General features: G+C 49.9%; 1 protein-coding gene across 7 annotated transcripts in view; it reads left to right on the top strand.

Annotated features, from left to right (window-relative positions):
- Positions 1-15,350, top strand: part of TMEM164 (transmembrane protein 164) — a 180,824-nt gene extending 165,474 nt beyond the window's left edge. For all 7 annotated transcript variants that reach the window (XM_018044336.1, XM_018044331.1, XM_018044332.1 and 4 more), the window contains 2 exons: positions 9,239-9,339; positions 11,021-15,350. In XM_018044336.1, coding sequence (XP_017899825.1) covers positions 9,239-9,339; positions 11,021-11,227 — 308 coding nt within the window. In that variant the 3' untranslated portion in view covers positions 11,228-15,350. The remainder of the gene's footprint in view (positions 1-9,238; positions 9,340-11,020) is intronic.
- The last annotated feature ends 440 nt before the right edge of the window (positions 15,351-15,790 follow it).

Here is a 15,790-nt window from a genome sequence, read left to right as displayed (position 1 = left end):
GTGAAGAATGTTGCAAGACGCAGAGGGTGCCTAAGATGAGGCCTGAGAATTGGCCGTTGGATTTAGCAATGGAAAGGTTATTTGTGACCTGGACAGGAGCTGTTTTGGTGTGGTGGAGGTGGGGTGGGTGAGAATGGGGAGGTAGATGAGGAAGTCTGATGACCTCCGGTTGAGAGAGACCTGGAAGAGAGGAATTGTAGCCATGGCAGTGTAGACAAGTGCTGTCCAGTAAAAGCTTGGTAGCAACACAAGTGATAGCAAATGTCCTTGTAGTCACACTAAAGAAAGGTAAAAGAAACGGGTGAAATTAATTTTAATAATGTAACTGATTTTAACCCACTGTATCTAAAATATTATCCTTCCCGAATAATCTGTAAAATCATTACTGGGATATTTTACATCCTTTGAAATCCGGTAGTGTTTTTTACACTAATAGCATATCTCAGTTCAGACTAGCCAAATCTCAGATGTTAACTAGCCATGAATGGCAGTGGCTACCATATCTCCATATCAGGTATGGAGAATTCTCTCAAGGAGTTTTGCTGTAAAGATGAGCAGAGAAATGGAATGTGCAGGGGCGAAGTGAGGTCAAGTGTGTGTGCGTTTGTTTTAGAATGGGAGCTGTTAGTTACAGTGTGTTTAGTTTATATGCTAATAGGAATAATCCAGTAGAGAGGAGGAACTCGATGAAAGAGGAAAGAGTTTTTGGGGAAATACTGAGGAGGCAAGAGCAGATGGCATTGGGATACAAAAGGGAAGGCCTGCCTGGGGTAGGATCCTGGGCAGTTCATCCATGGGGACAGGATGAAGGCACAGCACGTTGGGTACTGATGTGGCTACATGCTTAGATGCGATCATGAGTGCTTATGGGAATCTTTGTCTGATTTCTTTTTTCACAGTGAAGTAGGAATCAGGGTCCTCATCTGAGAGTGAGGATGGGATACAAGTATTGAAGCGAGGAGACAATATTAAATTGTGACCCGAGAGAGTGAATGCGCTGGGGGAGTGTACTATGATTGCCTGGCAACACGAAAGATGCACTTCAGGTGTGTGATCACAAAACTGAAATGAGAACAGCCAGCACTGTTGTTTTTCTCCAGCCACATTGAACTGTATAGGTGCAAGCAGGGAAGGAGAGCAGGTTGGGACTGACTTAAGCAGGGCTGGGGTTTTTTCAAGATGAGTACAGGCATAATGAGAGTTGCCATGCTATCAAAGGGCAGGGATCATTCGAGTGATGGGCCATGGAAATGCAGGAGAGAAGGAACTGTGAGGGACAACAAAAAAGATGGTAGGACCCATGGACCACAGACTCCAGTGGGGCCAAAGGGGGTCAGCTGGAAAGATACAGGTGGTGGGTGGAGAGGGAATACTCGACTTAATGAGGGGCTACAGATATTCATAATTATCAGATCTCAGGCATGACCTTGAGAATGACTGGCTGAGGTGAGATGGGGACAAAATCATTGAGGAGAGGAGCCGAGAGGCAAGGGTTCCTATTAGATACATGTTGAAGTGATCAAGAGCTATGGCAGCAGTGTTTTTTAGAGAGAGGGGTGCTGAGCCAGGTACTAATATCCTTGAGGAATATTGGGAGCCATGACCTGTACGTCTGTAGGCAGCTGTAAAAGGGAAGGGTAGTTGGTGGGTGGTACAGTATGGTGGTTGTGGGGTTTTCGGGAGAAAGGAAGGCCAATGGTCTGGAGACAACAATGCAAAGAAAGATGTTTCCTACTCCTGCTGATGCAGGAGATGTAAGAGACTACAGTTCCATCCCTGGGTCAGAAAGATCCCCTGGAGGAGGGCATGGCAACCCACTCCAGTATTCTGGCCTGGAGAATCCCATGGACAGAGGAGCCTGGTAGGCTATAGTCCATAGGGTCACAAAGAGTTGGACACGACTGTAGCAACTTGGCACTCACTCTTCCTGTATGAGCCCAAGGAAAAAACCAATGACTGCTTTACAGTACTAGAGATAAAGCAGGGTCTTTGTGTCAAGTGGTAGATCATGAAAGAGCAAAAGGATGTGAAAGGGTCATTCAGAGAGTTGATTGAGACACTGGGAGTGTGGCTAATGATTTCTCTGTAACTTTGCATATCCTGTTCCCTTTTCCTGGCATTCTCTTCCTTACCGTAGGTACGTGGAAGTCTTTTCTTCAATCTTTTACCACTCAGCTCATGCCTCACTACTTTCCCGAAATTGCTCCAGCAAAGATAACCAGGGATCAGCATGTTGCCAAACCCAGTGGAAATAGTTGTATTTATTGCACTCTGTAGAGAAGTGTGTTCCCAGCAGTTTTCTGTGATGATGGGAATGTTCTATCTCTTCCCTGTCCAGTATGGTAGCCACTAACCATGTGTGGTTATCAAGCACTTGAAATGTGACTGGCGCTACTGAGGAATCAGAGTTCTAATTTTACTTCATCTTAATCCATTTAAATGGAAACTGCCACATGTGGCTTGTTACAGTCTTTAATCTTGTCTTCCGTCCTGTCTTCTCATGGATCTTCTTTCTCCTGACAGAAGACGATCTTCTGTGTTCTTCTGTGATCTTCTGTGTATTGGTGTTCTTCAGGCTCTGTCCTTGGTCCTTTAATCTCATTCTGTGTACTCTTCCTTATTGTTCTTACCCATACCCCAAGCTCTGTTTCCCAGCCATCTCCCTCTCCTGAGCTCTAGACCTGGGGTACTCTGTAGGCATTCAGTGTCAGCATGCCCCCAACCTGAGCTCTCCTCTCCCCTACATCGATTCCTCTCTGTTCCTGAACTCATTGACCTAGGGGGTCACCCTAGAAACCTCCTCCATGTCCAACAAATCGCCAAGTCATCCATCTCTGCAGCGGCACCCAACCTGGTCTTCAGTCTTATCCTTCTCCTGCCCATCATCCACACTGCTGCCAGAGCAGTCAAGCTAGCTGAAACCGAAATCTGATCTTGCATTTATTTGCCTGTTTCAAACCTCTCAATGGCTTCTTCTTGTATAAAGGATAAAGGCCAAGTTCCTGGGCACAGCAGACAAAGCTCTTCCTGACCTGAGCCCTCTTGCCTCTCTCCAGTTTCATTTTGTGGCACATGTCCCCCTCCCACTTGATGCTCCACCAACACAGACCTGCTTGGGATTCCATGCAAACAGCATGCTGTTCCATGTCTCCATGCCTTTTCCCAGGTTGTACCCGTTGCCTAGAATGTTCTTCCCTTCGTTTAAGCTCCTGTCCTCATCTCCTCCTTGTTCTTCAAAACTCACCCCAACTGTTATCTTCTCCAGCTCCTTTTCCTCGAGGTGTCCATTACTTAGTGGTGCTGACCTTATTGGGCTTACCAGGTGGTGCTAGTGGTAAAAAGAACTCACCTGTTGATGCAAGAGATGCGGGTTCGATCCCTAGGTTGAGAAGATCCCTTGGAGGAGAAAATGCAACCCACTCCAGTATTCTTGCCTGCAAAATTCCATGGACAGAGGAGTCTGGGGACTGCAAAGAGTCGGACATGACCGATCACGCACACACAGGGCGCAACTTATCACGCTGTCTCATTGCTCACAGGCCTACCTTTGCCTCTGCATCACCGCTTCCTAGCATGAAGTCTGCCCAACATGTACCCAGTCCATGTTGAATGAATGGATAACACGTAACTGTGAATGAGTTGAATGCAGTGGGAAGAAGATTGGTGAATAGGATGCCGCCTTGCCCTGTCTCATCCCCTTGCTGTAAGGCCTTCCCATCTGGGATTAGAGGATTAGAGAACAGACCCTTGGGAGAGGCCTCTGGGGGTCTGTCGTGGCTGCTGGTGCACATTGACATCTCTCCCAGCGCTCATAAAGCTTCCTTCTGGCAGAAATCGATTTCAGAAAAAGCTATTATCTCGGTTTCCTCCTACCTTTAGAGCTGAAATGCTTCTATCCTCCTGGGATAGAAGATGCTAGCAGCAAATGTCACATTTATTTTTTCTTAAAAGTTAAAAAAAAGTTTTATGTGTTTAATTTTTCTGAAAGTGCCCAAGTTTCTATTTTCCTTTAAAAGAAAACTGGTTTTGCACTGAGATTTTCCCAGGGGCCACATCCAGGTATATAAAAAACAGAATGATGTGTGTTTGCATACAGTTTGCATATAGCTGTGTAGACTGGGTCATCTATTCTCACGGTGCTTTCTCTTTTTCTTCTTTTGTAAAAGAAATTGAATATTTGATCACCTTTGCAGTGAAAAAAAATCCATCAGCAGTGAAAAGTCAGAGGAAACCACAATCAAAGTCCCCCTTCATAGAAAAAGCTCACCTCTTTACAAGATTTCTTGTCTTCCATTCGTTTATGAGATTTTGGATGGCTGTGGTTGCCATGATAAAAATAGCAGCTGCCATCTGTGTGCCAGGCTAGCTACTGTGTTTACTTTTTTATATTTCTTACTCCACTTAGCAGCCCCGAGAGATAGACGTTACTACAGGAAACAGGCTTAGAGGGGTGGCGCAATTTGCCCAAGGTCACCACTCTAGGCCATGGCAGAGGTAGGACTCACACCCAAGGCTGTCTGACCGTAAGGCCTTTGTTTTAAACCACTAAGCCACATTTCTCATCATTGATATACTGTTTGGTTCCGTCACTTACACTTGGCATCACGAGCTGGGGACTTTTCTGCACAGGTATATAGTTTGTCTGGTTGTCATTTGAGTGGCAGGGACTATTGCATAATATTGAGGCATCAGAGTGTACTTATCTCCCGCATTGGTTTGTTTCCAGCGTCCCACTACAGTACATAGTGCAAGTGTTAATGTCTTTGTGTAAATACAGGCTGTTTGCTGGGTGTGTGAGGTATTCGGCAGCAGTCCTCAAAGTAACATTGTTGAGCCAAAAGGTTTAGAGTTTATAGATGCTCCAGAAAGTTTGTACCACCCTTTTCTGCAGCAGTGATGGTTTTTTGAGTGCCTACTGTGTATCTGGTGCTGGAGGTGAAGTGGTGATTCAGAACCTGCCCGCCCCTCAGAGACCTGATAGTCTGACTTGAGATGGATTTTGTCAGTCGTGTCCGTCTCTTTGTGACCCCATGGACTGCAGCACACCAGGCTTCCCTGTCCTTCATCATTTCGGAGCTTGCTCAAACTCATGTCCACTGAATCAGTGATGCCATCCAACCATCATCCTCAGTCATCCCCTTCTCCTGCCTTCAGTCTTTCCCAGCATCAGGGTCTTTTCCAGTGAGTCGGCTCTTCTCATCTGGTGGCCAAAGTATTGGAGTTTCAGCTTCAGCATCAGTCCTTCCAATAAATATTCAGGATTGATTTCCTTTAGGACTGACTGGTTGGATCTCCTTGCAGTCCAAGGGACTCTCAAGAGTCTTCTCCAACACCACAGTTCAAAAGCATCTAGTCTTCGGTTGTCAGCCTTTAGAGATGGATGATGCCACACAGAAGGAATGGTATTCAAGTCGGGGTTTGAACTAGAGGCAGTAAGAGCACTGAGACACGGGACCCCCTGGCAGTATCTGAGTGCTCCCCCCGACCCCTTACCATAGGGTGGGACAGGGCCTTTAGGGGAGGACAGGGGAGGGTTGCTGAAGCGTGGCAGAGGGTACTTCCCTGTCTGGTCCTTCCTGTGCCCCCTTCCCCCGAGCCACCACCCACAGGGTTGTTACTACTGCCCAGATGCCACCAAGGGGAGCCAAGCAGAGGCTGGAGGGAAGGGATACCTGGGAAAACCTGCTCAGCAGGGTTCTAAGCACCTGTGGATCCTCCAGGTTCCCTCTTCCCTTTCATGTCCTCAACAGCCAGGATGAAAACACAGGGCTCAGTTCCCACTCATTCCGTAGGCAGGAAAACGCACCCAGTGTAAGTGCATTCCACGTGCTGTGCTAGATGCTAGGAACTCGGGAAGGAATCCCACTCGGTCCTCAACTCCGAGGCCCTCATCTCGATGGGTAGACAAAGAGCTGGTACAGTGTGGTGTGATGGAGGTCTGGAGAGGTGGCAGTGAGGGCACTGAGTCCCTTGGCACTGTCTGAGAGCCCAGTACTCTGCTGTTGACATTGGCTGTGGTGCTGGCCATCTCTTGGCCTCAGTTTGTCCATCTATAAAGTGGACAGATGACTCTGACGCTCTCAAAGGGCTTTCTGCCTCAGGTGTGCAGTGATCCTGCGCCTTGTTCATGGAGCAAGCCTGAGCTTCTTCCCCAGAAGACCCAGGAGGCTTTGGTCACCCTGTCTCTGCTCCTCCCCCTCCTGATGATGGTGTTCTGCCTCTGGCCTTCTTCCTTGCTGTGTCTATATAGGCTCCTGTGACTTTGGTTACCGTCCTGTGCTCATGACACCCGTGGCTGGATGCTCTGTCCTGTCCTTTTCACTGAGATTGAAGTTCATATCATAATGAAAATAATCAGCGTTTGTTAAATCCCAGATACGGCACTCCAATCATGGCTTAAATGATCTTATCTACCCTGTGAAGTAGGCCACAGCACCCTATTTTGTAGATGAGTGAAATTGAGTTTGAGATGCGGTGCTTGGCGCACGACCCTGAGGTCGCTAAGCAACCAGAGCCAGGATTTGAGAACCCATGAGTGCCCAGCTCCAGTGCCCACACCGCCACCCCCATCACGCTGTATTTCTCAGAGTGCATACAGCCCAAGAGACACTTTCACTGGGGTATTTCATGGACGCCTCAACTCCAACATGTCTAAAATTGGCCTCATTTCTCCACCTTCTCTCCAAAATCTGCCTTTTCCTCTTCTCCATCACAGCAAGTGGCACCATCAACCCAGTGATGCCCAGCTAGAAGCCAGGGCCACTGTTGTTATCTTCAAAGCCATCCATCCTCCTCTGTCTTTGGGCTCCAGAAGCACTCTCTTTCTTGGTTGCCCCGCCTATTCTAGCCCATCCCTTACACCGAGGCCAGGGTGGTCTTTTTCAAGCACACGTATGATCAACCTCACTTTCCTGCTTCACATACTCTCTTCTGCTTTCTGTGGCTCTGCAGCAGAGCTTGAAGCTGGCCACCCCTGGTCTGAGAGCTCTCCAAGAAGACATGTTTTGTTTGGTCCGTTGAACATTCTTAAAACGTTTTGAATTATTTGCCAACATTTAAAAATCAGGAAATTCCGTATGAAAGTGCCCCACTTCTGGCTTTTCTTGCAAAAGCGAAAACACTGTCAGCTCTGGGCCCAGGTCTCCGTAAGGCAGAGACTGGGTGCTGCTGAGTGGGGACTGCCCTCTTCAGAAGGGGCCTAGCCTTTCCAGTTGGCGGGTCTCCAGTATCCCTGATGGCTCATTGTCCCTGGTCGCTCCCGTGCTCCCAGTTAATTGCCTGCCTGAGGCTTCAGGCATTTAGTGTCATGACCCTGCAGCACAAAATGAAGCCCAAAGCCCTCAGCACGGCTCCGAAGGTCCTATGTGGCCCAGCTGGGAGCAGCCTAACCCTACGAACCTCTGAGGCCTATTCCTGCTCACTGCCCCATCACACTGGCCTCTATAGTCTCAGTGCTTCCCCATAGTTCTGTGAATTGGCTCACTCCCAGAAATGTCTCGGAGAAGGCAACGGCACCCCAGTACTCTTGCCTGGAAAACCCCATGGACGGGGGAGCCTGGTGGGCTGCCGTCTATGGGGTCACACAGAGTCGGACACGACTGAAGCGACTTAGCAGCAGCAGAAATGTATGCTTTCCTAGGCCCCTCTTTTAGTCCCATTTGTCCAGTAGGACTCAGCTCTGTGCCCCCTCTGCCAAGCTGAGTTCCATCCCCCCATTATACGTGGCACAGACCTGGGTCATTGCACCAGCTTCTCACTGTTGCCTAGCTTGTCTGCCGCCTCCACCAGATCATGAGTCTGAGGCAGCAGGGAGCCCACCTCCTTTGTGTGCCTATCCCCAATGCTTGGCACAGGGCTTGGAATATAATAGGTGTCTAATAACTGGTGAATAAGTGGATAGATCCGTGAAAGACTGACTTGGGAAAATACTCCTCCTCCTGTTGCTGCCTACTTGCTTGAAATGAGCATTCCACGTTTCTTTCATTGTGGAGTACCCCCATCATAGGATGCCTGCACCCAGAGCATTCTATGAGCCGTTCCCTACCCTGCAAGGTCTAGCATATACCCAAGCCTACTGGGATGGGAGTTCTGAGTGATGATGGAGGGATGGGAGTTCTGAGTGATGATGGAGGACAAGTACATAATTTTTGCTGTTCCAGTGGGAGAGAGTTGTCTAAAGATCAGGAAATGGCATGATAACTGGATATGGCACATTCTTTAGTTATCTGGATGATAATAATAATGCAATAATGACAGTACCTGACGCATACTGAACACTTTCATTGCACCACATTCCATATTGAGAGCTCTCAGCATATTCTTTCCTTTACTCCTCACAACTACTCTTGGAAGTAGCCCCATTTTACAGACAAGTAAAGTGAGGAATACAGAGTTTAAAGAACATTTCCTGGGTCAAGCAGGCAGTAAGTGGTAGCATCCAGATTTGAAACCAAATCTGTGTGACATCAAAGTTAGCATGCTCAGCCACCATGCCACACTTCCTCAGTGAAGCTTCTCTTTAGAACCTTGAGGGACTGATAGGAATAAAGGTGAAAATGAAGGCTGTGCAGTTATGTATACAGTAACACTCCAATCAGTAATCAGAAGAAGAAGGAAAAGAAACTCTCAAGGCAAAAAGAACCAAGGAGACACACCAGATTCTAGCAGTGGTCACATTCAGCTAGTAAGTAGAGTGTTGGGGGTGTATTCTTTTCTTCCATTTCGTTTCTACCTTTTTAACATTTTAGAAATTTCCTTTAGTGAGCATGTGCAGTTGTCCCTCAGTATCCAAGGGGAACTGGTTCCAGGACCCCTGCAGATACGAAAATGCAAGGATGCTCAAGCCCCTCACATAAAATGGTGTAATACACTTGGCTGTCTGCATCTGCAGTTGTAGAACGTGCACGATAAACCTATCATGGACCAATCCAGTTGGTGGAACCTGGGGATGTGGAATCTGTAGATACAAAGGGCCAACTTTGTTACTATTATAACAGAAGTTTAAAAAAAAAAAGTCCTCTCTAGAATGGCCCCAGCATTACGTGGCAGAACAGAGGTTGGGAAGAGGTGGTAAGAGTCACCCAGCTCATCAGTGGGGCTGTCTATTGAGCAGCTGTCGCAGGGCAGCGGAAGTGGGTAAAACAGCAGATGGCGGCTATGGCCTCAGCACCTGCACCCTCGGGGGGTGAGGGAGAAGGGTCACCACCCCTGCTGTCTCACCATGTCCCTTTTTCTCCAGGTGCTTACACCCCGGAGCCCCTCAGCAGTTTCCGGTGGGCCCTCCTCTCAACTGGCCTCATGTTCTTCTACCACTTCAGCATCTTGCAGATCCTAGGCCTGGTAAGCTTGGTTCTATCCCATTTTATCCCTTCTGTTTGGAGTTCTTCATAAATCTTGATAATCCTGGTTGGCGCTGGTATATCATTTTGTTTTGAAAATACGAGATGCCAAAGGCCACACTGTCAGATTGTTGTGTCTGGGTTACTGATTTACAATCCACAGTTTTGGCCTCTCCAAAGAGCTTTCTGAATCCTTCAGTAATGACTGTTTCTTTCATCCCTGGAGAGGCAAGGAGGCCCTTCACTCATGGCCACTTGGGTCGGAAATAGTGAGCTGCACTGGATGTGGTGTGCTGTGGCCTGTGTGGGAGGCAGGACCCTGACCCTGGCCCTGGGGGAGGCTTCTGACCTTGGGTCCATTCTTGGCCTACCACCAGGCCCAAAGCTGCGTGGCCAGTGGAAGTGTGGTGTCGGTGACCCCCGTAGCCTTCTGGGATGTTCAGACCTACCTGGAGTGTGGCTGATAGCTGGACTCAGTAGTTGAGTTATCCAGAGCCCAGGATTGCTTGGTGCCCAGGTGATGTATCTGTCGGTGGCAAAGTGAGTACCAGTAGGCTGGGGCTTGGGTAGGAGACCCAAGTTCAAGTCCTGGCTCTGCCACTGCTCTGGGTGTCACGTTATCCTTCAGGGCAGCGTGTTCTCCACCCATCTGTGACACAGCACAAATCCCCCACCTCTCTTGAGAGGTGGTGAGGACTTGTTTTTAAGGAGAATGGGCTTGAAGGACTTTGGAAGGCAGCTGTCGTGGCCGTCCTTGGGGCAGGAGTGGCATATCTGGTTTTGTGTGCGAGCAGCATTAAATGTACCGTTAGCCGCGTGGAGTCTTGCGGGACCTGGCTGGACTAGGGCACGTAACTGATGTCACCAGTGCCTTTGTCAACGCAGTCATTTCCTCTTCCCCACCCTGGTGTGTTGCTCTGTTCCGGTTGGCCTGGGGGTGGTTTGAGCTCCTTGCCAATAGCACGGTTGCTCCCTGTGCTCTCAGAAGGAAGCAGTATGACCATCACGCCCTTCCCTTCACACCTGTCTCCACTGTGACTCCTCGATTCCACAGGAGTCAGTGTCTCCATGCCACCATACATACCATGCTCGGTCTCACCTCCAGACCTTGCTCAGGCTGTGCCTCCTACATGGAGGGCTCTGTTCACTCCATTCCTCAGCATTACTTCCATCCATTCTTCATGAGTCCATTCAGAATGGTATGACTTCCCTCATCAGATCTTATCTGAGGACTCTGCCGCCCCCGTTCTGTACACACCTCAGATCTTATGGTGGGCAAGAGCCAGTGAGCACCGTCTGGTTTGAGGTCAGCTGTGGTAGACCAATCACCCCAGCTTGATTGGTGCCTAGTTATGCAGAGGTAGGGACCATGCAGCTGATGGCTCTCTTATCCCACAACACCTGTCCGGGTCTAGGCACATAGTAAATACTTAGGAACGTCAACGGACTCTGGGCCCAACCCAAAGGCAAGACCAGCTTTTCCACTGGATGGCCTCCTCCATCACCTCCAAAGGGCTCTAGCCATGACCCAAACTTAGGGGAGAAAGATCCCGCTATGAACAGGTGGGGATTGGTCAATCCCTCCTTGTCTAGTCCCCCTTAGGTAGACACGGCTGAACTGGCAGAAGCCAGAGAAAGCCTCAGGATGGTGAACGCTCACTCTACCTCCCTTGTCCCTGCAGGTCACCGAAGTGAATTTGAACAACATGCTGTGTCCGGCCATCTCAGACCCATTCTACGGCCCCTGGTACCGCATCTGGGCCTCGGGACACCAGACTCTCATGACCATGACCCACGGGAAGCTGGTCATCCTGTTCTCATACATGGCTGGGCCCTTGTGTAAATATCTGCTGGATTTGCTCCGGCTTCCAGCCAAGAAAATAGACTGAAGGTGCTTGTGTTTTTTTTTGTTTGTTTGTTTGTTTGTTTTGTTTTGTTTGGGGTTTTGTTTTGTTTTTTTCTCCCCTTGAGGAAACAAGTCCTGACTTGACTTGGAGGACACCCAGTTCTTGGTGGAATCATGGGAGAGGGCAGTAGCTCGCTGAGTGTATTTCTTTTTCCCTCTTCTCTGCCCCTTTCTTCCAACACGTTTCCTTCCCCACCTCTTCCCCCAGGATGGCTCCTGGAGCCTGGGGTGTAGTGCTGAGGGCTCGCTCTCCCTGCTCCTTGAGGCCGTATGTGGTGAGACAGTAGTCAGTGGCTTTCACTCTGCTTGTTGGTGCTTTAACAACAGCTGGTTGAGGAGAAAGGGAACAACAAGCAGTAGTTCTTTTAGATGCGGTTGTGTTTGATTTCTCCACTGCCAGGGATCTCCAGGCTTACGCTGGGGTCCCCTTTTGTCTCCAGCACAGCCCCCGCCATAAGGGGACCGAGGCCTTGTTTCTATACCAGCGGCAAGCTAAGAGCCAAGGAATTTCCCAGCTCATGGCCAAAATAGAACTGGCCAGATTCTTCCCACTGGTGTCCCGTGACTCAAAGCAAGCAGCCAACCAGTCACTCCCTCCAGATACTGCCAGAAGTGGGGTTTAGGGGTGCTATCATCCAAGGGGCTAGATTCCATTGAGGCCCATGAGTGCTGTTACAACACCAAATCCAAAGGGAACTAGGTCAAAATATCCACAGCTAATACTAGTTTGGGACCTTGGGGAGATTCTACTTGAGAGCTGAGAACTGACCCATATCCCTGTCAGAAGTGAGCATAGAAATTAATCAACAGAAGTGGTAACTTGAGAAAACTGTGATTTGAATCATAGGCTTGCTTTTAGTGTAATGTTGATAACAGATGACATTTTAATTTTGAGTGCCTCTTAAATGCTCGCTCTCTCTTCAAAGGCAGCTTCAGGGAAAGATGAGCTAGAGTTGGGCTTTTTTGGCTTTTGGGGTTTTGTTTCTTTATTTGTTTGGGGATGTTTGACTTCGGAGAATCCTTGCATTAGGGCTTGTCTCTGGAGGACACCTGTCTGTCCATTTCGTGGTTTTACAGGATATATGAGCATCCTAGGTTTGGGAGGATACAGGTCCTACAGCATGGTTTCCCTAGGACTAGATGTCATCACTGCAGCCAGCATCAGAGCTGAATTGTTTGAGGTGGGGGAACGTCACATGCTCCCCACCCCTACAGCACATGTCTAGATTGAAAGGCAGGTACCAAAAAATCAGGTCCCCTTGGTTAGAGGTTCAAGTGCTCAGAAAGGAAGACCTTTGGCTGCAGGATAGCCTCAGTCATACGTGGACCTCCAGAAGGGAGGTGGTAGCATTTGCTGACTCTTTGTTGGCGCTTACTAAAAAGAGATTACTTAATAACAAAAGCTAGTTCTGTGACCTTCTCTGATTGCCCCATCCCCCACCCTGTCTCCCAGTCTAGGCAGCCCACTTGCCCTGGGCTCCTTCAGTATTCCAGGTGTTACTGTTTCAGACCTAGACTGAGTTTCAGTGATTCAGTAGTCATTATTTTAGCAAGTGGACTTACTGGAGGCAGCAGAATGGAGGAGAGTCTCTTCTAGCAGGGCAAGGCCCAGGGAAGCGTCCATGGAGGGGCCCATCTCTTTGCAGAGGGACGCTGGCATTGATGCCATCAATTCCCAGGGTGTGGGGTTGCAGAAGGGTGGTATGCTCTGGGTTGCCACCAGAAGAGGTACCTCTTGAGTGGCTGGTTTCACTCCGTCTACTGGCTGTGCGTGGGTGTGGCCAAGGAGGCCAGGCCTCAGTGCTCCTTCGACCTCTTTACAAAATAAAAGGTTAGAGTGAGGTCATAGGAGGAGCCCCTGGGGGTCTGTCCTGACCCGGGCTGGAATCTCTGCCTCAGCTGGGGCCCAGCAGCCTGGGTGGCACAGACGCTGCGCCACCAAGGGCACAGTGGCAGAGCACTCTTTTCCTTCCTGTCTCGGGCCTGGTGCAGGGTGCCAGTCAGCTCACGCTTTCCTCACATTGGCCTGCCTCCGAAAGCTCGTCTTTGCCCTGGCTGTGGCTCAGTGCCCCTGGCTGGCTGGCAGTTTGCTGCTGCTTGGCAGGAAAGAAGAAAGTGTAAGCCATGTGCCTGGCTTGGCCAGGCTGGCAGCAGGTGCACCTGTCCGCGGAAGGGGGATGCACTGCTCAGAAACACAGAGATGAAGGGACAGAGAGCAAGCCCTGTCCACTGGGTCCACAGGGAGCCATGGCCTGTGAGGTGCTGGGGAGCAGCAGGCATCTGAACTGGGCTGTACCTGACTCTTCCCTTAGGCCAGGCCCACGTGGAGAGGTGACCTGGCCCGACCCTCAGTGGCCTGCCTTGGAGGGTGGCCCCCACCACCATGGGGCCAGGCTTTCCTGCGCCTCCCTGGGGCTCTCCTGTCAGTGCCAAGGAGCTTCCCCAGCCAGCCTGGCCAAGTTTCCATATGCCATTTGCCAGTGTGTGGGAGCTCCATATGTGTCTGGGAGGGTGTTTGTAGAAGTGGACACTTTCTTTTACAACAGCCCTAGCAAGGGAAAAGGAGTATTCCCTCCAGCCCCTAGGTAGCCTCGGCTGAGGATCTGGGCCAATGAGAACAGTCTGTTCCGCTGGCCAACTTACGGCATCAGCTCCAAATAACAGAGAACTGGTCCCACCTGCTTGTAGCCCCCACCCCACCCCACCCTCCACCCCTTCTATTTGGTTCTGCATACCAAAGATGATTCGGTCCATCATCTTTCTGGAGGCCCAGTGATGTGTTTCTCTGTCAGCTTGTGAGGAAGCCATAGACTCAGTTTCCCCCACTCAACCTTCTCTCTCTCTCGGGACTGGCTTCTCAGCATTCACGGAAGCTGCGGGCAGGGTGGCCATGATGTGGGGTGGGGAGTTCGGGGCCCTTTCCCATCTGGTGCCTCAAGCCCAGCTCTCAGACCAGCCCCTCGGCTGCAGCCTCCCTCAGGGTTTTGCGGTTGGGGTCGTTGATACTTCAGTGCACTGTTCTGTGGGGCAGACACAGCTGCACACAGAGACCAGGTTGTCAGCATGGCGCTGGTGGTGGGGGGCTAGTGGAAGACCGTTCATCCCCCCCCCACACACATACCTTGGCCAAAAAAGAATTCCTTGGATTTGTAGATGTTGGTCATCTGAAGGGGAGATGGGGAGGTGGGCAAGGGGAGAAGAAGGGCCGGTATGGCCACTGTAAGACAAAATGCCAGTGTTGGTTTTGGTAAATGGGGAGCAGGCCTCAGGGAGGGCATCGGGAGCAAAGCCCCGGACTATGAGGAGGGGCGTCCTCACTGCACAGGCTGCCCTGCCCTCTGAGGTTGGGGAGGGTCTGTAAGTGGGAATGAGCCTTCCTCTTCTGTACATACAGTGAGTCCCTTGTGCTCAGGAAAACCTAGTCGCTTATTGTTGCTCTCGTGACATTTTCTACACTGGTTAGCTACTCGGGGCACGAAACACACAAAACAAAAAAGTCATTTCAAGCCAAACTATTGTTTTGGAAACCTGCTTTCTTTTGGTGTCAGCTTTGTATTACATTTGGAAGAATTTCTTCATTTCTGTTGGTGTTATTGTGGTAGAGAGACTAAGATAGCTCAGCTTGTAACTCTTTCTGCCAGGAAATTGGCGCTGCCTCTCTTGCCGCCCCACCCCCCCACAGCCCTTCCTTATTCTCAAGGGGAGATTGCTATGTCCTGGGCAGACCCCCTCCCTGGCGCTTGCCTCCAAAGTGACTCCCTTGGAGAACCAGTTTTTGTGAGTCCCCTAACCAGCTGCAAGATGAGTAGATGAGTACTTTCGCCAAGCTGCTTCTTGGGTGCTCTGTGCCCCCGCCAGTTTGCTCACCTCTTGGGACATTTTGTAATGTTTTCTCTGTTTTGTAAAACCCTTTTGATTGTACCAAAATGGTTTCTGCAGTCACCTTTGGAAATAAATGATCATTAATTTGTGTACTTCGCACTCTGAATGTTAGATTGAGGTGTTTCTGTTGTTGAAGATCCCTGAATGAAAAGGAACCCTCACCATGGCACTTACTGTTAAATGTTTCCTTCATTTACTGTTATTAAAAGATTTGTGAGAACCAATGAGTCTTGGCCTTGCTTCCCAGAAGCCTCTCAGAAGGAAGGGCTCCTGCTTTGAAAAGCAGACAAAAGGGGCCACTGGCCATCCAGGCTGTGGAGGACCACCATGGGGCAGTGGGCTTGCTCAGCACAGCTCTGTCCCTGGAGTCGCATGGCTCAAGTCATGTGGCCTTGAAGCCCCCCCACTGCCTGCTGCCACCAGGGACCCAGCAGGCCTTATGCTCTTCACAGGGCTTGTTAGCTGGGGATATCTTCTGGCCTCGAGGGACCCTGGCCTCAAGGGACCTCACACGTGCTAGAGGACTGAACTACAGGAGGCAGCTCTAAAACCAGATGTGATCAGGCTCCCTCATCCCAAGTTTCTCGGGGCCAGCTCTGTTCAGCACAGGGCCAAGGCTGACACAGGTCAGACCGTGCCATGTGGAGGTAATTTGCCCCTGGGG

This window comes from Capra hircus, unplaced genomic scaffold, assembly GCF_001704415.2.
Source record: "Capra hircus breed San Clemente unplaced genomic scaffold, ASM170441v1, whole genome shotgun sequence".
Classification (NCBI taxonomy): Eukaryota; Metazoa; Chordata; class Mammalia; order Artiodactyla; family Bovidae; genus Capra; species Capra hircus.
This window is presented reverse-complemented; position numbering and strand designations above follow the sequence as displayed.